This window comes from Mixophyes fleayi, chromosome 4 (genome assembly GCF_038048845.1).
Source record: "Mixophyes fleayi isolate aMixFle1 chromosome 4, aMixFle1.hap1, whole genome shotgun sequence".
Taxonomy (NCBI): Eukaryota; Metazoa; Chordata; class Amphibia; order Anura; family Limnodynastidae; genus Mixophyes; species Mixophyes fleayi.
The window spans coordinates 283,614,972-283,637,652 of NC_134405.1; the positions used below are offsets into that span (position 1 = coordinate 283,614,972).

A 22,681-nucleotide genomic window follows, 5' to 3' on the forward strand; every position below is an offset into this window, starting at 1 on the left:
TCTTGTAGTCAGACCAAATCCTGACTAAGCGGGACAGTCACCCACCAAATTCAGAACAGTTGGCAGACTGTCCTGGTCTCGCCTACCTGTCTTGTCATTGTCACCACTTGTGGCTGCTGGTGTCTTTAGATCAGTTGCTGCTTGTCTGGATCTTGGAATGTTGGATGCCCTATTTGGAAAAAAATGGGTACATGAAATTCAGCCCCAGTGTTAAATCAATATAGCATCCACGTTTTAAAATTAGGCCTCACTCCTGCCCCAACATTAAAATACTAGTATTCACATTTGATAAATACATCAATTTCTCTCCAACTAGCCCTGACATTAAATAGTATTCCCATTTAATAAATAAAACTATTTACCTCTCTCCAAACAACTCCAGCAAGAAATTAAATAGCATTTACGTTTACTAAATATATCCATTTCCCACAACCCCCCCAGGCATTAACTCATAATCACATTTAATAAATAGACCTCATTTTCCCCAAACAGCCCCACATTCAATTAATAGCTCCCAAACCACCCCAGCATTAAATTAAAAATCCAATCACTCCATCTTAAATTGTTAGGCCCCATTATTAAATAGCCCCACCATCACCTCACAAATAAAATAGCACCCAATAATTAGCCCCTACCTGCAATTCACCATTAGATTAATAGCCTAACTCCCACAAATATATTAAGACCCTCCCCCCTCACACATTATAGTCATACACCGGCCCCCACACACATACAGTAGTCATACCCTGTCACACACATACACACTCTATAGTCATACCCTGTCACACACAAAACATACTATAGTTACACTGTAACACACACATTCTAGTCATACACTGGCCCACACACACACTTTAGTCATACACTGGCCCAAACACACACATACTATAGATCCCCTGTCGCACACATACTATAGATCCCCTGTCGCACACATACTATAGATCCCCTGTCGCACACAAAACCTACCATAGATCCCCTGTCACACACACAAAACCTGTCATAGATCCCCTGTCACACTCACAAAACCTGTCATAGATCCCCTGTCACACTCACAAAATCTGTCATAGATCCCCTGTCACACTCACAAAACCTTTCATAGATCCCCTGTCACACTCACAAAATCTGTCATAGATCCCCTGTCACACTCACAAAACCTTTCATAGATCCCCTGTCACACTCACAAAACCTGTCATAGATCCCCTGTCACACTCACAAAACCTGTCATAGATCCCGTCACACTCACAAAACCTGTCATAGATCCCCTGTCACACTCACGAAACCTGTCATAGATCCCCTGTCACACTCACAAAACCTGTCATAGATCCCCTGTCACACTCACAAAATCTGTCATAGATCCCCTGTCACACTCACAAAACCTTTCATAGATCCCCTGTCACACTCACAAAATCTGTCATAGATCCCCTGTACACAAACTACCCCCCCTTACCTTGTGCGCTCCGCGGCGCGCTCTGTAGTGTCTTCTATCACATGGGACGGCACTTATCACATGGTGCACGTCCCATGTGACAGTCTTCGGCATATCCATTCATTTCATCGGAGGGGAGGAGGGGACGCGCGGCAATCAGTAAGTGTAGTGCTGGCCCCATTGCTCAGCGCACAGACTGTCATGCCGAATTCCGGCATGACAGTCTGTGCGCTGAGCAATGGGGCCGGCCAGCTAGCAAACGGCCCATCTGGCCATCGGCCCTTCTGGCATTTGCCAGAAGTGCCAGATGGCCAGTCCGGCCCTGCGCGTAACAGTATTTGTGCACTAATTGTAGGCTGGGTAACTTTTTGGGATCTGCCACTAATAGCCAAAGGTGAAGGCCTCATTCTCTCTTTGCCACTGCGTGTGTAGAATGGCATGTTTGCAATTTTTTTTTTATCGGCACTTAACTTTTGCTCAGTAACACTTTTTTTTCGCTTCAATACAGTAAAAAAAATTTTGGTTAATGTTTTTTGCACTGATTTGGATACACTCTGTTGTTTGACATCGCCTTGGCCAGATGACGTACTGGGAACACTAACATCAGGACTGGTGACAGAACCTGGTTGCTCATTCTCATCATTCTGATCATGTCCATATGTGGACTGCTTTGAATCCATTCTGAGCGCAAAGCACTTGTAGTGGTAAAAATTATTTGGTAGATACTGCTGACAGATATGACTTTTGACAGCCAGAAATATTTATGCACAATTAGGGAGTACACCCCAAAAGCACTGGGGAGTGCTAAAAATTAGTTGGTAGATTCTGCTGACAGATATGACTTTTGACAGCCAGAAATATTTATGCACAATTAGGGAGGACACCCCAAAAGCACTGGGGAGTGCTAAAAATTAGTTGGTAGATACTGCTGACAGATATGACTTTTGACAGCCAGAAATATTTATGCACAATTATGGGGGACACCCCAAAAGCAGTGAGGAGTGCTAAAAATTAGTTGGTAGATACTGCTGACAGATATGACATTTGACAGCCAGAAATATTTATGCACAATTATGGGGGACACCCCAAAAGCACTGAGGAGTGCTAAAAATTAGTTGGTAGATACTGCTGACAGATATGACTTTTGACAGCCAGAAATATTTATGCACAATTATGGGGGACACCCCAAAAGCACTAAGGAGTGCTAAAAATTAGTTGGTAGATACAGCTGCCAGATATGACTTTTGACAGCCAGAAAAATTTATGCACAATTATGGGGGACACCCCAAAACCACTGAGTGCTAAAAATTAGTTGGTAGATACTGCTGACAGATATGACTTTTGACAGCCATAAATATGTATGCACAATTAGGGAGGACACCCCAAAAGCACTGGGGAGTGCTAAAAATTAGTTGGTAGATACTGCTGACAGATATGACTTTTGACAGCCAGAAATATTTATGCACAATTATGGGGGACACCACAAAAGCACTGATGAGTTCTAAATATTAGTTGGTAGATACTACTGACAGATATGACTTTTGACAGCCAGAAATATTTATGCACAATTAGGGAGGACACCCCAAAAGCACTGATGAGTGCTAAAAATTAGTTGGTAGATACTAATGACAGATATGACTTTTGACAGCAAGAAATATTTATGCACAATTATTGGGGACACCCCCAAAAGCACTGGGGATTGCCAAATATTAAAAAAAAAATAATAAACATCTATCCTTCTCTCTTCTCTAGCGATTTTTGTTAGAGCAATTGCAAGAAGAATATTGTATTCTCTGTCCCTGCTCTAATCAGCCTGTGACTACACCCTGCTCTCTCCCTCTGTCAAATGGCGATGGATTGCTGTGGAGGCGTGTATTTATAATGTTGAAGTATCGCGAGAACCGAGCCCCCGAGATCCGATGACATCACAATGACGTTCGGCCTCGATTTGGATTCGGAGCGGGCGGGAGAGTACCGAGCTACTCAGCTTGGTACTCGGATAGGCAAAGTTCAGGTGGGTTCGGTTCTCTGGGAACCGGACCCGCCCATCTCTAATATTACAGTAAACTTGGGGAAGTGCTATTGATTTTAATTACTAATTTTGGATATGAGGCTTATTGTGCTAATGAATATATATTTAGGTTGAAGGTCTGTTGTGTTTTAATGAGAACATAAGCTGAAAAGTAAGCCAGACTGTATATGAGTATGAAATAATTATGATGGTTTAACTAAGTAGACAGGCATTAAAAGTGTGTGAAGTAAGGACTTATGGTCTCATGTTTGTTGTTATGCTCCAATGATAATTTACACTTTCTGATGGGATTAATTTAAATTCAATAGATTCATTCATGTTCTGTTAAAGGATTGTTTCAGATGCATATATTAATTAAGTTTAGGTTAATTAAGGTAGAAGGTCGGTAGTAAGTACGGGAGTTGACAAATTGCTCCTGAATGAAAGTGGTCAGGTTGTAATCTTAGTGAGTTAGCTGTGTAAATTTAAATGTCATTTGATTCAACTAAACTATATTTTACTTAAACTGTCTAAATATATTATAATGTGATGGTATTACCCAATATATCAAATACATTACCATAACCTGTAATTTCTTTTTACTGTGTATGAAGCTGCTTAGACACCAACTAAATGTTTCCCATATTCCAAAACTTTGAAACATGAAGACTATGAGTACTGTGACAGACTGGGAATGTGAATGAAGGAAGGTATATATGTCCAAGGTTTCTGTCCTGAATTTTAAGCCCATTGGGAAATATTTGTATGTTGGGAAAGACAGCTTTCTAAGCAGGAGTAAGGGTATGAATGGAGAGAGAGGGTGGGCTCCATTCATTAGGCCCAGACCTGGTCATCTGATCTTGCAGTCTGACAACAGACGGACAAATGGTGGTACCTGTAAGATGTGCTTGAAAAATTGTAAGTGTGATTAGTTTCCTCTCTCTCGATCATGGGGAAAGAGGCTGAATAGCTCTATAGTCATGGTCAAAAGTTTTAAGAATGCAACAATTATTATTTTTCACAAAGTTGCTGCTTCAGTTTTTATGATGGCAATCTGCATATACTCCAGAATTTCATGAAGAGTGATCAAATGAATTGCAATTAATTTCCCTCTTTGCCATGACAATGAATTTTATCCCAAAAACAACATTTCCACTGCATTTCAGCCCTGTCACAAAAGGACCAGCTGACATCAGGTCAATGATTCTCTCATTAACACAGGTGAGATTGGTGATGAGGACAAGGCTGGAGATCACTCTGTCATGCTGATTGAGATGGAATAACAGACTGGAAGCTTTAAAAGAAGGGTGGTGCTTGAAATCATTGTTCTTCCTCTGTTAACCTTCGATATCTGCAAGGAAACATGTGCAGTCATCATTGCTTTGCACAAAAAGGGCTTCACAGGAAAGGATATTGCGGCTAGTAAGATTGCATCTAAATCAACCATTAATCGAATCATCAAGAACTTCAAGGAGAGAGGTTCAATAGTTGTGAAGAAGGCTTCAGGGCGCCCTAGAACATCCAGCAAGCACCAGGACAGTCTCCCAAAGTTGATTCAGCTGAAGGATCGGGGCACCACCAGTGCAGAGTTTGCTCAGGAATGGCAGCAGGCAGGTGTGAGTGCATCTGCACGCACAGTGAAGCAAAGACTTTTGGAGGATGGCCTGGTGTCAAAAAGGCCAGCAAAGAAGCCACTTCTCTCCAGGAAAAACATCAGGGACAGACTGATATTCTGCAAAAGGTTCAGCGATTGGACTGCTGAGGACTGGGGTAAAGTCATTTTCTCTGATAATTACCCTTTCAGATAGTTAGGTGCATCTGGAAAAACGCTTGTCCAGAGAAGAAAAGGTTAGCGCTTCATTCAGTCCTGTGCAGGGCCAGACTGGGACTAAAAATCAGCCCTGGCATTTACAGCATACAGGCCCACCTCTGTTGATGAGTAGGAAATAAACCATGAGCCGTCGCTGCGCAGAGGCGCCGCCAAGGAGGCGCAGCTACATTGCATTGGGTACATGGTCAACACGGGGCATTGATACATACATTATAATAAAACATTACATTTATCACGCCCTCCCCATCCACATCACGACCCCGCCCCCCAAACACATTTTGACACAACCACTGTACTTATTTATGTTTCTGGTGCTGCTGACATCCATCAGGATGGGAACTTTCTGTAGAGTGAGCAGGGAAGCTCTTAGTCTCACGAGATTACTAAATCTCATGAGACTTAGAGCTCCTCGGCCTGTTCTGCAGGCTGTGTCCTATCAGGGACTGGGAGCAACTATCCGCTCCCTCCTGCTAACCAGAGCTAGATTAAGGCTCAGGGCATTCAAGACAGGGGGCTCCTATGATGTAATATAGTTATTAGACAAATTTTAGATAAATACATAGGCAATACTGTGTGCACTACTGTTAGGTGCACGCAGCTCTGCCTTCACAAGCAGTACAGTGTGAAGCAGGACATACCTCCCAACTATCCTTGCAGTCAAATCCTGACTAAGCGGGACAGTCTCCACCACATTCAGGACAGTTGGCAGACTGTTCTGCTCTCTCTTACCTGTTGTTGTCACCACCTGTGGCTGCTGGTTTCTTTAGCTCAGTTGCTGCTTTTCTGTATCTTGGAATGCTGAGAGCCCTATTTAAAAATAAAATGGGTACATGAAATATAGAAAACTCCAATCAGCCCTGGCATTAAGTCAATAGCACCCACGTTATATAATTAGGCCTCCCTCCAGCCTCAACATTAAAATAATAGTATTCACATTTGATAAATACATCTATTTCCCTCAAACAAGCCCTGACATTAAATATCCTTAAACCACCCCAGCATTAAATTGAAGGTCCCATCACCTCACCTTAAATAAATAGGCCCTGTTGCTGCGAAACTAATAAACACTCTACTCCCCCCAACCAGCTCCAAAATTAAACCAATAGCATTCACATGTAACAAATAAGACTATTTCTCCTAATGACCACCAACATTACATTGTTAGCACCTCCATTACAACAATAAATACTATGTCAATACATTATTAGTACCCAAATTACAGCAATAAATAACCCCTCCGACACACACACACTTATACTACATCAATACCCACCCACATTACAGCAATCAGCAATACCCCCACATTACAGCAATACCCTCTCCCACTTATTAACAATACTAAACCCCAAAAAATACTACAACATTACCACCATGCCACCGCCACACTGCAGCACTACCACCAATTATATGGTCACCACTGTAGGGAACCAATGTTCTGCTTTTTTCAAATCTCCCACAAAATATCAAGAACAGAGTAGTTAGACACACATAAGACACACATAATTAACAAGTACCATTTTCTCTCAAATAATAAGAGAATTGGCTATATATAGCTCAAAGGGAAAATTCTTTTAAAAAGCTAATAAACAATTTATTCCTAAAACAATAATCTAATAAAACCATATATCAGTTTTCTAAAATCCATATAATTTTGACTGTATGTACAATATTAAACTAAAATCAAAATGAGAAAGTCTCTTAGTCCATCTATATTGTCCCAAAAATGCCAAAAAATAATTCAAGTGCTGGGTACCAGATACTTGCTATTTTGTGGTCCACACGAGTCCTTGTAGCTGTATAGAAAGGACACACTTCTGCGCTACTATGCAAGGCTATAATACACAATATAACAAAAAATAATAAAAAATATATATTAGAATTATAAATAAGAGCCAACATGGATCTGATAAATACCCCAGATAAATATTAACACGGCTGCTATTCTCGGGCCTGTTGCATGGCCCTATACATGAAAACCAAACACAAACAAAAAGCAGAAGAAAGCGCTGTGGAAATAAATTCCCCCTTAAGGATAACATCCAAATAGCTGAATGATGTAACCATAAGAATAATAATGACATAAAAATGTATTAAACACAACACAACTTTACACAAGTAAAGTTTCTATTTTTGCAGATGACACTAAACTCTGTAAGGTAATAAAATCAGAGCAAGATGTAGCTTCTCTACAGAGGGACTTAAATAAAGTGGAGGATTGGGCGGCTAAATGGAATATGAGGTTTAACACAGATAAATGTAAGGTTATGCATTCAGGGATCAAAAACAAGAACGCAATCTATAAATTAAATGGAATTAATTTGGGAGAATCTATAATGGAAAAGGATTTGGGAGTGCTCGTAGACAGTAGACTTAGCAATAGTGCTCAATGTCAAGCAGCAGCTGCAAGGGCAAACAAAGTATTGGCATGCATAAAAAATGGCATAGATGCAAGGGAAGACAGTGTAATTTTGCCACTGTATAAATCATTGGTAAGACCTCATCTTGAATATGCAGTACAGTTCTGGGCACCACTCTATAAAAAAGATAATTTGGAACTAGAAAGGGTTCAGAGAAGGGCGACAAAATTGATAAAGGGTATGGAGTCATTAAGTTATGAGGAAAGGTTAGCTAGTTTAGGCATGTTTACTTTAGAAAAGAGGCGTCTAAGGGGAGATATGATTACTATGTACAAATACATTAGGGGTCAATACAGAGAGCTTTCATGGGAACTTTTTACCCCAAGGACCATACACAGGACATGTGGTCATCCCCTAAGGTTAGAGGAGAGGAAATTTCACAACCAGCAAAGGAAGGGGTTCTTTACAGTAAGGGCAGTCAAGATATGGAATTCATTGCCAGGGAAGGTTGTGATGGCAGATTCAATAGATATGTTTAAGAAAGGGTTAGACAAAGTTTTAGCGGAAAGGTGTATCCAGGGATACGACCGTTAATTTAAAATAAAGGATAGTAGTGGATATAGGGTAAAAATTGGATTGCAATATTGAGTCTGGGGGGATTTTCAAAATTGAAACAGATGGGCATTTGCCTACTCTGGATTAATTTCAAATATAAGTGCAGGATCGCAGGAGATCCAAAATAGGTTGAACTTGATGGACTGGTGTCTTTTTTCAACCTCATCAACTATGTTACTATGTTACTATGTTACAATAAAATATTAAAACATAAAATGAAGCTAATATAAATAAAAACATAAACACCACCTCACTGAAGTACAAAATCTTTAGATCATAAACAGAAGGTTTCAAAATGATGCAGCAACATTAAGGTTAATATATACAGGATAAAAACTCTGAATCCATTTGGGTGGAACAAATCCTGATGAAAAATAAAGCCACAAGTACTTAAGTAGTCTGAATGTCCCATAGCAGGAGAGATAAAATATACTTATTCTTGCTGGTACAATATTTCCCCTCTGGAGGGGATAAACTCACATATAGACTCACTCCTGCAGTAACAGATTGCTGCCAGCAAACAGCTCCAGTAGTTTCCCTCATTCTTCGGCAGTGTATGACAGGTGTATCCTTAATTGCAGTCTGGAGGGAAACAGTAGTAGGACATTTTGGTTCCATCTGAACTAGGTGCCGTTGTTTGTTTGGTTTTCTTGTAGCTGAGAAATGTGAAAACGATCAGAGCTCTGACATGCGTTCCACAGTGGAAGGCACAAACAGTTTCCTGTTCCTGTTTGACGTATGTTGTGAGGAGGCGTGCCCTAACTTGTAAGCTGTCGGGATCTGGAAGAAAGTAATGGCCAATCTACCCCTGCTTCGGCTGCTCCCTGCACCGGCCCATTCAGCCATCGGCCCTTCTGGCATTTGCCAGAAGTGCCAGATGGCCAGTCCGGCCCTGGTCCTGTGTCATGCTAACAGTAAAGCATCCTGAGACCATTCATGTGTGGGGTTGCTTCTCAGCCAAGTGAGTGGGCTCACTCACAATTTTGCCTAAGAATACAGTCATGAATAAAGAATGGTAACAAAACATCCTCCAAGAGCAACTTCTCCCAACCATTCAAGAACAGTTTGGTGACAAACAATGTCTTTTCTAGCATGATGGAGCACTTGCCATAAGGCAAAAGTGCAAACTAAGTGGCTCAGTGATCAAAACATCGAAATTTTGGGTACATGGCCAGGAAACTCCCCAGTCCTTAATCCCATTGAGAACTTGTGGTCAACCCTTAAGAGGCAGGTAGACAAACAAAAACCCACAAATTCTGACAAACTCCAAGCATTGATTAGGCAAGAATGGGCGGCCATCAGTCAGTATGTGGCCCAGAAGTTGGTTGACAGCATGCCAGGGCAAATTGCAGAGGTCTTCAAAAAGAAGGATCGACATTGCAAATATTGACTCTTTGCATAAACTTAATGTAATTGTCAATAAAAGCCTTTGACATTTATGAAATGCTTGTAACTTTACTTCAGTATGCCATAGCAACATCTGACAAAAAGGTCTAAAAACACTGAAACAGCAAACTTTGTGAAAACCAATACTTGTGATTCTCAAAACTTTTGGCCATGACTGTACAGAGAGAGTGAAATCTGCTACTGTTTGTGAGTGACCTGAAATTACTTCTTGGCAAAAACTTGTTGTGTGGGGTGGATACTTTGTCCTCTCGATTTAGGCAGGATTTATTCTACTGTTTGTTTTTATGCCTTAAATAAAATTGCTGGGCACAATAGTTCTACTTTCTATCCCAGGACAGGGGACCTGCACCCCATTCTATAACAATCATTTGAACTGTGTATTTACGTAGTGGTGTATACATTTTTAATTACACATCTAGCAAATTGAATACTATCTTTTACTTAAGAAATGTAACTTTAAGAAATTAAACTTTTAATTAAGAAATGTTTTAATAAGTAAACCGTGGAGTTTTAATAAAAAGTCAAATGTAATTGTTTTCCTTCCTCTGACCATCACAAACAACAAATTATGCTTCAGAAAAGATGGCTAATGAAAAGCATACTGAAGTCGGTTAGAAAGTTCTAATTAATGTTCTATTTTTTAACTGGTATTTGTGTGGTTTCCAACCATCCACAATTTCCAGGGACAGCCCAGGTTTTAAAAATGTGCCTCCAGTTCAATGCACAAGAAAATTCGTGTTCTGTATGTTGAAAGCAATTCTTACAAACTATTCTAAAGGAACAACATTATGCCCAGGTAGAGTTGTCAGCTGCATACACTAGCATAGTCTCAAAAAAAACACAATATGTTTTACCATAATGACACTATAATACATATTTTCCAAACGATCAAATTCAATTAACCGTAAAGTGCCACAGGAAGCTTGTGCAATGTGCTCATGTGTGCATTTCTAGTTAATACAGTACTGAAATCTTCACTTATTCATGCCCGCACATTTATAAGATGTTGTGATGATACTGGGTTTAGGGTAACCCTCTGCGCTGTACAGTTGGACTAACCGGTACCTATTCAAGGTTCAAAATCACCCAGGCAAATATCCAAAATAAAATAAATAAGTTTATTTAACAAAATGGTAGCACCAAGCAGCAATAAACATGTTTAAATAATAGCCTGCAACAAATAACACTACAGTCTGGCACAGACAATATACAGGGTATAATGAAAACACCTCAACAGTATCCTAGTCACTCTCAAGGACTGCGATCTATCTATTCAAACTTCTACCCCTATCTCCTTTGAGGCTACCAGCAAGCAAGTGGTCCTGAGTCACTGTCACTCCGCTTTTGGCGGACACACAACTCCCCAAGACCTGGAGAGGTAGATCGGGGCAAAGGAAGTACTCCAGGGACTGATTGTCCCTTTCCTGTCGGGGAAGAGACCGGGGCCTCAATGTCAACCTGACTTTAGCTATCACTAGTTAGTGAATGTCCTCTGGAGCTAACTTTTAAGCCCAAAAATTACCTACTCAGGAGTTTCAGGACCTGCCTGATTGGTCCTTTCCGGTGTTTACCTTTTCACAGGTAAACATACAGACAAAGGAATAGCAGGTAAATCACTGTTTATATAATTGGGGATAGGTATTGTTCTGTGGCTATACAGCAGAGTTTGTTTAAACAGGAGATATCACAATCCAGACAGATTATATTTAAATACACAATGCAGTCCTCTGTAACTAAACATAGAGCTCTATCAGTGGACCGGTTTCCCATCTTAATGCATGAGACCTCATGGTGTGATGTACATTCATACAGGAATGGTGGACAATAATCCTCTTGCCTAGGCTGAAAAAAGGGACTAGTCTGCAAGATAAGAAAACCATGCTGGCATACATCCTAACTACTTACAAATCGAATATATACAAGTTTTAATATGACTGACAAATATAGGACTAGAGGGCTAGAAAAAGTATATGTTTTTATAGTCCACTTGTGAGAAACGAGGTGCAGACTGGTTGAGGTGATATTAATACCTCGTTTCACCTCAGATGCTTGCAGAATAAGTAAAGACTGCATGCCAGACCTCATCACGTGAGGCTCCGGTGGCACTTTACATAGAATCTCCCACTTACAACTATGGTTTATGCTGGGCAACAACAATGTAATTTTATTAGTAATACTCATTTTACCAAACTTCTTTAATATTAACCAAACAGTGATGTTCTTTTATCTTTGCAGTGTTCATACATACCTGAATGTAAGGAAAATTACACAGAAGTGGCATTGCACGTACAAGAGATTCAGGGGAAATTCAATAAATCGTCCTCATTTACATGTTACTTTGATCCCAAGGGAAGACAGAAGAGCATTGTTCTAATGAGAAAATTTGGACCTCAAAAGTTGATTTCATATTTTTTCTGGCCAACATCAATGTTTACAGTTGGACTTTGTGTTGTTATTATTGTAAAAATAAGTCAATATTTTGCCATGATTTCTGTGCAAACAAGCAAAGGAAATTATTAATACCCTCCAAATCCAGATGTCCCTGGTTCGAAACACATATTTTTTCTATTTAATTAGATTTCCCTGAACACAGTTTTATAGTTACGTGTCAAAAACCCATATATTAAGAAAACGAAGACTTAGCATTCACAGTATAGAAGATGAATGCATTACACTTGATGAGATGCTATATATAATATACAGTCACTGCATCATAAATACACAGATCAATAATAAAAAATATACACATCTTCTGCAGTGTGAGATCATCTGCAGATCATTTTTACAGGTTTCCATCACTGGGTTGTTGCTATAGGGGAAATATATTAAGTGCCTTTTTTCAGATACAGTTCTGTACTTTAAGTAGCTGTAGGTAAATACATGCAGGCAGACAGAAATAAACAGATGTACAGGAAGAACATGTAGCATTAAAAAGACCACTAGTTTATTTTTTGCCGGTTTACCACTTTGGAGATCAGGGGGTAAATGTATTAAGGTCCAATTTTGACAGCGTGTTAAAATCGCGGATGTTAACACGCTATTTTAGTAAAAAAAAACAGAAATGTATCAAGCTGCGATTTTGACCCAGATCTTCAAAATCGCTGCTCATCTCTGGCGATTTGCTGCTATCAGGGCCATATTTTCCATTGGGCACGATGGGCAGGTGCCCGGGGCCCCCACGGGCAAGGGGGCCCCATATGCAGGGCTCTTAATTAGAATAAATAATCCTGCAAAAAATAAAAACCTGCAAAAAAAACTTTCAAGGGTCACTGAGCAAGTACATCTATATATCTCTATATCTATATTTCTATATCTGTATCTCTATACATCTATATCTATATCTATATATATATATATATATATATATATATATATATGGCCCCGGTGCACTGCTTTTCCCGGGGGCCCATAATGTTGTTAAGATGGCCCTGGCTGCTATGTAAATTCTCCCGTGTTTAGCTAACTCTCCTGTGTTGTAGCAGCGAGTTGTAAACACATCACTGTTACACTGGCCTGTCATACGATTTTGACAGAAGTACAACTCTGGCGATTTTGCATGAAATCTCAGTTTCATACATCTGCGAGTTTCAACTCTCACGATAAAATCGCTGGATTTGCTAAATCGGACCTTGATACATTTACCCCCAGAAGTGATTTACACTTTTTTGACCAGACCTATTTTCACAGTTTTGAACTAGGAATTACTTTTCAGTTTCTTATTAAAGAAAGGGACCTGTTTAGGAAATGAAGGGAAAGAAGAAGAACACAAATTTGATGTTATTTTATCTAATAAAGTTCTGCATAATATTAAGTGAATATCTGATGCTTATATATCAAAAATCTTTTTAGGATATGGTCTCTTCTTTTGGTAACGGGTTATAATTGCAGTACCCAAATAGACCTTTGGACACTTTCAAGAAATAAAAGAGAAACAAATACCAAAGCCCAGTAGTGTAGTATTTAGAGTAGATTTTATAAGAATGGTTCTAAAGTACTGCAACATAACTTGTATTCTACAATTCTACTTGTCTGGAATAAGGAAATGATTCTTTTGGAGATCGAGACCTCACTGTGAAGATGTTGCAGGGACACCAATACTGGTGTTTTTGGAGGATTTGGCTCATTTAAACAAATTGAATCCTTTATTGGTTCCAATAATACTTACAAATACTATAAACATAGCAAAAACATAGCAAAAACTTCATAAGGCCACTTATGTGCAGTAATGTCACATTCTTTATTAAATATCAAAAAGACTGAAAACTCATAATTTGTATAGAAATAAATAAAAGCCTATCTGAAAAGTTGTTGGCCTTATAATTGTGGTGTTCCACTGCAGTTATCTGTTATTCTACCACTTTCTGGTTTGAGACCGGATGAAACGTTGCAGAAAAGTTATAACAGAGATCTCTGTACGTATTTCATTGTAGACTTCAGCAGGGGTGTGTGTATATACTGTATATATATATATGTATATATATATATATATATATATATATATATATATATTGTGGTGCTGACACTCGACAGATGACAGACACAACCACTTCTTACTGTGTTTTTATCGTTCACATCACAAATAACACAGCATTCTTTTGTGAAAATGACAACAGGCGTCCCTAACTCTGGCTAGACACTGTCTCGCTGTCTAGTCACAGGCCAACTAGCTGACTTCGGTCTCACTGCACAATGAAACAATACAGGTTTACATAAAATAAACTCCTCCCTTTGGTCTAGTTACCTCATTAGACCCTGTATACAATCTGTTTATGTTCAACTCTAGAGTCTACAAGAACTTAAGCAGGTCTCTGCAGACACTTTGGGATTTTACCTATCCTTATGCAGGAGAGCTGTGACAAATAACCTCTTTGTAACAATATACAGTATATATACACTATATATACTTATTTACATACTTTACAAGGGGGCTCTACATAGGGATAACTCTTTCAGCCAAACATACTCACTCCTTCCAAGGGTCTCTCTCAGTCAATACATTCCTCTCCTCAGGCAAGCTCTTACAGGCACTCCAATCCAAAGAATCCTTCTTTTAGGACTTTTGTGTGTGGTGACTCTGCCCTCTTGTGCACACTTGTCACTGTGCCAAAACCTGATGCACCCGTCCACACTAGTGCCTCCTCTTGGGGTAACCCTGAAGGTGGGGATCTCCCTCTGCTTCCTCTACCCCTCTCTATGGGGCTTTTATTACTATGGGGATTTCAATCCCCTCTATCACCACCCTTCTCACGGATTCTTACACAATGTGGGTTTTTTTAATTCCCCTTTCTGTGGTCTATAAAGTGCATTTGGCGGCACCCATCGCAAAACTAGCAGCCCACTTCCCAGGTCCCAGTTTACTAAAGATGACTACTGACCGCAGAAGGCAGGAAGCCAGAGCATACCCAACACTGGCGCTTTTGCACTACACCATTGGCCACATTCCCACAGATGAAGTGGCCGTCCCTGTCACCGGCACCTACCCCACTGAGTGAGACATTCAACTCTCACTGTTAGAACATCCCCTTAGTGACCTCATTGGCGGCCCCAATTAGCACAATAAACTACACAAAAATATATAAAGTGAATAATTTAAAAACAATTACTATAATTAAATAAACTTGCATCATAAGCATTTATAATGTACAAGAAACAAAACACTGGACCATCTATTAGTTTAAAAGAAAAAAAGCCAAAAAGCTATTGGTCAATTCACCTTAATCAGCCTGGAACCTTAAAGAACATTTCCAATTTAGGAAACATACTTTTAAAAATGGATCCCTACCTTACAATATAGGCGCAGGATAGTGGCGATTAAGTAATGAGAGGCAGATTGGATCCAATGTTGACATTTATATATCCATCATTAAGGCTGTATTATCACCTAGAGATGTTTAGCTTCTCTCCCATCTTGGTGCCCCAGATGTTTCTCCATGCAGCCATTTCTCCTGGGGCGCCATGATTCCTCTCACAGCATAGATGAAAATGTTGTGACACTGCAGATGGACTGTGTGAGCTGGTGGACCAAAAAATTTCAGGTTCTGATTGAACCTTATGCTTACACCACAGCCATCTTAAAGTGGTATAGTTATGTTTTACATAGATATTCACCAACTCAAGAAGCCTGTAACAAAACAACAATCACAACATATCAGTTTGGACCCCATGATTGACAATATGAGGAGTATCACAAATTGCTACTTTAAATAGGCAATGTGGGTATTGTTAACATACAAAAGACAAACCGCCATCCAAATTTCCTATTTTAATACTATTCACCTAATTATTTATTACTTGTACTTATCACATTATTGCCTAATATCACAGTATTTGGCTTATGTATATGGGTCACAATAAAGTGTATACATTTTTTGTGAATTTGGTTCTTATACTTTTTTTGACTTTTGTTCAGTTTATGTTGATAATCTATAGCATGAACTTTGATATCAGTGACAATCTCTAACACTAAAGGCACGGTGGGTCTTTTAACGCCATGGGGTTCATTTATTAAAGGGAGGTAAGCAGAAAATCCTGTGAAAAGGGGATTTTTCACAGGATGGCATTATCAGGGGGTACCTACAGAAAAAAAAAAAAGCTTTATTATTAAAATAAAGCACTTTATCAATTTTTTTTATTATTATTATTTTTTAAAATGTTTTTTTCTATTTTTCTTTTCTTTTTCCTTTTTTTAGAATCTAAACTTTAAGCCCAAGTACAGGCTTCCAGTTCCAGTTCGCATGCTTGAGCAGGCATGAGGGTCCCAGAACTCGCTTGGCAAGCGGTAAGACTCCTCTTACTAATGCCAGTCAGTATCACTGGAGGGGCTGATCATTGCTCAGCTGCCCCAGTGACATTTTATTACTAAATTGTACGAGAAAAGATTTTCTATAAATAGATCCTCCAGTCTCTCCATCCACCAGGGAAATCCAGAAGTAGCTCATACACCCAGTACAGAGTGATCTAGTAACCTCTCTGCCAGTGAGTTTATGAGGTGATTGTCCAAGAAGACACCCAATCACTCCCTTACATGAGCCAGGCTTCACTTCCTCCTAGCTTAGTGAAGCTAAGTAGAAGAAATCGCTGGCATGCTCAATTTTGTGGAACACCACCAACAAAGGATTTCTGGAAGGTTTACATAACAAAACTTTTATTTTTTTACAAATGTTAGATAGTGATAACGGCAATAAACTGGTTAAAGCCATATAGTCATTTATATGCAGTCAACAAACACATTAGTGTGCAATAACATATTTTGTATGCAATTTGACCTGTTTACATGCAAAGTGGTAACAACCATGGGAACCAACCTGTTTAAAATGATTGGGGACGCTCATGTTCCTGACATCCTCCCCATATCACTGAAAAACGTTATTCATAGACACGGTTAGTTGCTGTGGAAGCACAAATATTGGGGGGTTTTGATGCACCCACAGACCTGGCTCCTATCAGTGGCGCACGCAGGGGGGGTTTCTGAGTCTCCAGAAAGTGGCCGCTATAGCTGCACTGTCCTATACAGCAGCCGCGGCGCTGTCAAAGAAGCGTCCGCGGCGGTGCTGTAGTATATACAGCACCGCCGCGGACGCTTCTTAGACAGCGCCGTGGCTGCTGTATAGGACAGCGCTGAAGAAACGGAGCTGGAGCGCAGGCGCAGCAGCTCTTGCGGGGGTGTTTTTTTTTGGGGGGTCAGGGGGGAACCCCCCCCCCCCCCCCGACAATCCTCCGTTCGCCCCTGCCTATGGTAACAACTGTAGGAAGAATAGGGCTTGTAGAACATATTCATTTAAATAAGCTAATAAACATACCAATATACAATTGTTTGAAAAATTGGAAATGTATGATCACAAATCAGAAAATATGTATAAGAAGAGGGTCTTACGAAGTAGCACTTAATCCTGTGGGAACATCAGGACTTACATGTGGCATGGTGGTGTGTTGGAGGCTTTGTTTTACATTGGACAAGGTGTGCCGAGAAGTATGGATAAGACAACCAGATCAGAGTTGGAGCAAAAATAGAAGAAAAATGAGCAAGCACCCTTCCACACAGCAAGGAACACCAGTAAAAATGTTCTCCACCCCTTTAGCTCATTTCAGTAATCACACTCTGCACATTGACATATGCTGTTTGCACAGCTTTGCAAAAACAAGCATACCATTGAGCTTACTTAAGAGAATTGGTAAGAAACCCACTCGCAGTGCCCAACTTATCCCATCAGCTGGTGCAAACTGCTGCCATTTTTATTGGTAAACGTATGCATGTTGCTGGAAATCTAGCACATAGTACCTTCAGAGAGGATTTTGTGCTGTGTCTTGACTGTTTTGTGCAGTGCAAGGCCCACAATGCCCGTTACTGATATTTTGCTGTCTGGAATATAAAATCAATGATATGCTTTCAACTAAATAGACTCTCTTCCTTCTATTCAGCTAAATGTAAAAAAGGAAAACATGTTTAATTTAGCTGGCTTAATTAACCAAATACTATTAAGTAAGTTGCTAATAAAACAAGACTATTCCAGCTTAAAAAAAGATTTCATCAGCAGCTTTCATTATGTGAACACTGGGCACTAAATGTGACCTCATATAGGCTTGCTTAACTATTGCTCTTTATATTTATGTTCACATTCAGCAGCCGCTATTAGATAAACATCAGTGATTTGTCTACCAAAAAAATGAATCCATGAAAATATAATCCTATTCTTTAAGGTACTCAATAACTTTTATGGAAGAGCAAATCTATAGGGACCTATAAACCATGCTCTCTTTAAAATGATTGACATTGGATACCCATTCTATCTCAAATATAACCCCTAAGAGCAGCAAGTAAGCTAGTCGCCCCACAGATAGGCTTAGAGCTGGCTTACACTGTGCCTCTCAGAGCTACAGAATTCAATCATCTATGGGCATTGTAATTTTAGTGCAGCATCACTGCAGGGTAAATCAGTGCTATTTATTGTTTGCCGACTCCTGGCTTTAGGTAGTAGTAAGAGAGGTGGAATCCCCATATTTTATATGTGGAAGTTAAGGAGGGGTAGTTCAAAAGTAGACACTCCTTGAAGGAAGGAATTTGTGTGTATAGCAGAAGAGTTCCAAACTTCCACTGGCATTAATGTAAGCATAGAAACTGTGCGGCAGTGTAACTTAATGGAATGGCTTTCCATGGTCGGGCAGCTGCATGCAAGCCTAACATCACCAAGACCAAAGTCAAGCATCGGATGGAGTGGTGTAAAACACACCGACATTGAATTGTGGAGCAGTGGAAATGTGTTCTGTGGAATTACAAACAACGTTTCTCTGTTTGGCAGTCAGATGGGTGAGTCTGGGCTTGGCAGATGACAGGAGAACTTTACTTGCCTGACTGCATTATGGCAACAGTGAAGTTTAGTGGAGGAGTGATAATGGTATGGGGCTGTTTTTCAGAGTTGGGGCTAAGCCGCTTATCTCCAGTGAAGGGCAATCTTAATGCTTCAGCATACCAAGTCATTTTGGACAATGCTTCCAAATTTGTGGCATCAGTTTGGGGAAGGCACTTTTCTATTCCAACATGGCTGTACCCCAGTGCACAAAACAAGGACTGCAAAGACATGTTTGTTGAGTTTGAGAGAGCCCTGCCGCACAGAGCCCTGACCTCAACCCCATCGAACACCTTTAGGATGAACTGGAACGGAGATTGCGAGCCAGGCCTTCTCTTCCAACATCAGTGCCTGATCTCATAAATGCTCTACAGAATGAATGGGCACAAATTCCCACAGAAACACTCCAACATCTTGTGTAAACATTTCATTACAGTCCCTGTTGATGTAATGGTCAAGTGTCCTATACTTTTATCCATATAGTGTATTCTCAAGAAAGGCCCATAAACTTATGTTATGTTTAAGAGCGTATAGCAGTTTCTTTTTATCAAATAGCCAAATATAGCATTAAAGTTACTGCTCAGTATTATTAGCTCAATATGAAAAACAAAATGGTAATTATCTGTCATCCAAATAAAGATCATATTTATTATAAAGCTCATTCTGAGGAGAACTGGAACATATACAAACCAGGTCGATCATAAATCATTCTTTGCATTAACAATGAGATATTACTGTATATCAGTCACCTCTTTGGTGCATATATGAATTGTTAATTTTGCTATTTAGAATCAGGATTAGCCTCTTATAAAACCATAATTTACATATACAAAGTTTTGTAAAATGGGTCATGGCTGGGACAGAACAGCCCAGCATTAGTATGTATGTATGTATGTATGTATATATTTATTTGCATAATTTGTAAAATATAGGAGCTGTATTGGGCTTTATGCAAGCTGATTAAACGCATGACGGTATTATTATTATTATTATTATTATCGTTTATTTGTTAGGCGCCACAAGGTATCCGCAGCGCCTTACATGGTACAAACAGTAGACTATACAGGGTAAAACAGAGCAATAAACACAAAGTACCAGAACTTCAGAAACTCCAGGCAGGCAAATACTGTAAAGACGGAGCGGAAGAACAGGTCTGGAGACAGGAGGGGAGAGGGGCCCTGCTCATACGAGCTTACATCCTAAGGGAGGGTGGGTAATCAGTAAAACATTTTGTATAATAACCCATAGACTCTTATGCTCTGAGCTCTGTGGTAAGCAACTGTATCAGTCAATGTTGCATAATAAATATATATATATCCCAGGTGCCAAGACATTTTAACATCCAACAGCACTAATCTCTGGAGCAAAATTATTCTAATGCACTCACCATATAGTCAATACACACTTCCCATACAGAGCTAGCCAAACCACTCATTATACCACAGAGAGGTGGTAATAAGAAGTGTTGACGTCACCAGATTCCTAGAACTACTCCAGTGTGGAAGATCTGCTTCTATATTTGGTTACATAGCAATAAAAATAAATGCTATACAATAAGCGGTCAGCTGCCTGGCAATCTAAGAGCTCCCAGAAAGAATTGAAATTTATGACTGATCCTCACAGGCTGGTTGCAGAGTAAATAGAGGAAAGCCCCCCAAACCTGCCTGCTTCATTTTTCGGATTTGCCAGGGGTTCTTACCGACAAAGACAAAGGTTGAAACATGTGACACCATTTCTCACTTATATTGGGGGTTCATTGATTTCAATAAGTATTTACATTTTATTTAGTTTGCAAAATAATAATAATAATAATAATAATAATAATAATAATAATAGCATGACAAAGCAATTTACATTTGCAGAATAAAAAGACATAATAAAATAAACATATTGGGCCTGATTCATGTTCAGGCGCTAAGTCTTAAGTCCTAAGTGAAGTCCTTTTGCGTGCCGTACCTTGAGTGAAATCGCCCATCACCAATGAAATACCTTACACCAATGAATGCAATTACATGCAATTCATGTCCAAACACAAATACCATATACAACTGCCTACGACTTGAAGGGCGAAACTTGGGTGGGAAGGGTTGGATGAACATTAAGGCAGTGTACATTAAGGGTGTGCTGAGGGCGTGTCAATTCAAATGTGGCAGATTCAAGTCCTGTGTTACTCTAAAGTAGGGTTTTTTTATTCGCATTTATCGCACCAGCTGCAGGGCAGGTGTAAGTGCCGACTCATAGTGATGACTGTCACTTCATCAGCTTTGTGTTAAAAACTTCATGTATGTGTGTCACTAGATAGCAAAGAACATTTGTATGCTAGCAAGAGAGAATTTAAACCCTCACTGTATGTATAGTACACATTAAGAACATCCTGATATATGTATTTAATGTAAATAAATAAATAAATATATATATATATATATATATATATATATATATATATATATATATATATATATATTTATAAAAACATTTTAATTAATGATTATAGTATTATGAGCTGTTAATTTACTTTATAGAAGTTTTTTGGGTTTTTTTGCATGTGTTCTGGTGGGACTTTATATTGCACATATACATGTGTGTATCCTGCACTCTGTCCTGTCTGTTAACATCCGGCAAATAATATATCTTAAGGTCCACTTGGATTTGATTACGTTCAGAACTACGCTCAAGATCTGTGCTCGTCTTTTAAATACAAATTGCGTACAGGTTGTGTCTGCACATGAATCAGGCCCATTAAGAATAACAGAAAACAGAACAGAGAGCTAAGTACTGGGTATTCTGAATGTAGAGGTGCATTAATACTAATATAAACTAGGTCTTGAGTCTGTGTTTGAGGATTTCAAGGGAGGAGGCCTTCTGTGAGGCAGCAAGTTCCAAAGAGTGGGAGCCTCACAGCTAAAACCTCTGGCCCCATATGAAGTATAGGAGATTTTAGGCAATGAAAATAGTATTTTGCCTCTGGATCGAAGTGAGCAGGAGCATAGGGAAGCAGAAACTGCTTCAATTATCTAGGATCCTGGATTTGTATGTCAATAAGTCAATATCGAAACATAAATTACCATCTTACAGGCAGCCAGTGAAGAGAATGGAGAAAAGGTATTATGTGAAAAGAACTGGGCCAGTTAAATAACAGGCTGCTGTATTCTCTAGCAGTTGCAGGCGGTGCAATTCTTTCCTGGGGGACCCAGGTAGAGTGCATAGTTATAGTTCAAACATGAGTACACAAATACACGGATGAGTATAGGAAGATCTTTTAGGAGAATCAATGTTCTTCAGATGAAGGCATGAAAATTGGTTTTGGCTGACACCTGTCAAGAAATTTATTAAGATGTATATGCGTTGGTGGTTATGAAACTGCCGCACATATTTGGCAACTTGTTCCTCCAAGCCCCAGATTTACTATCTAGGAATTTGGAGGTAGTAAACTAAAACCACTGTGGATATTCGTCCATGTGCAACAATTTGTAAATCCCAAAAGTGCCCATTTTTAAAAGTTACAACTGCTCTGATCATAAGTACACTTTTTGTAATCAAATGTGATCTTACATTAAAGGTAGTTGACAATAAGTCTGTGTCTGACCTGCGTCCCCCTTGGTAATACCAGATGATGATGCAAAAACTTCTGCTTTCTTGCTGATTTAAAGCCAGATTGTGCAGTAATCCCCAAGAAACTAAAATGTCAGC

At 39.5% G+C, this 22,681-nt stretch overlaps 2 protein-coding genes across 4 annotated transcripts in view; one reads left to right on the forward strand and one right to left on the reverse strand.

Annotated features, from left to right (window-relative positions):
* KCNMB1 (potassium calcium-activated channel subfamily M regulatory beta subunit 1) overlaps positions 1–16,022 on the forward strand; it is a 53,543-nt gene extending 37,521 nt beyond the window's left edge. For all 3 annotated transcript variants that reach the window (XM_075209804.1, XM_075209802.1, XM_075209803.1), the window contains one exon: positions 11,883–16,022. In XM_075209804.1, the coding sequence (XP_075065905.1) occupies positions 11,883–12,167 (285 nt within the window). In that variant the 3' untranslated portion in view covers positions 12,168–16,022. The remainder of the gene's footprint in view (positions 1–11,882) is intronic.
* The window catches only part of KCNIP1 (potassium voltage-gated channel interacting protein 1), a 692,067-nt gene that overhangs the window by 595,036 nt on the left and 74,350 nt on the right, over positions 1–22,681 (reverse strand). The gene's annotated exons all lie outside the window — the stretch shown is intronic.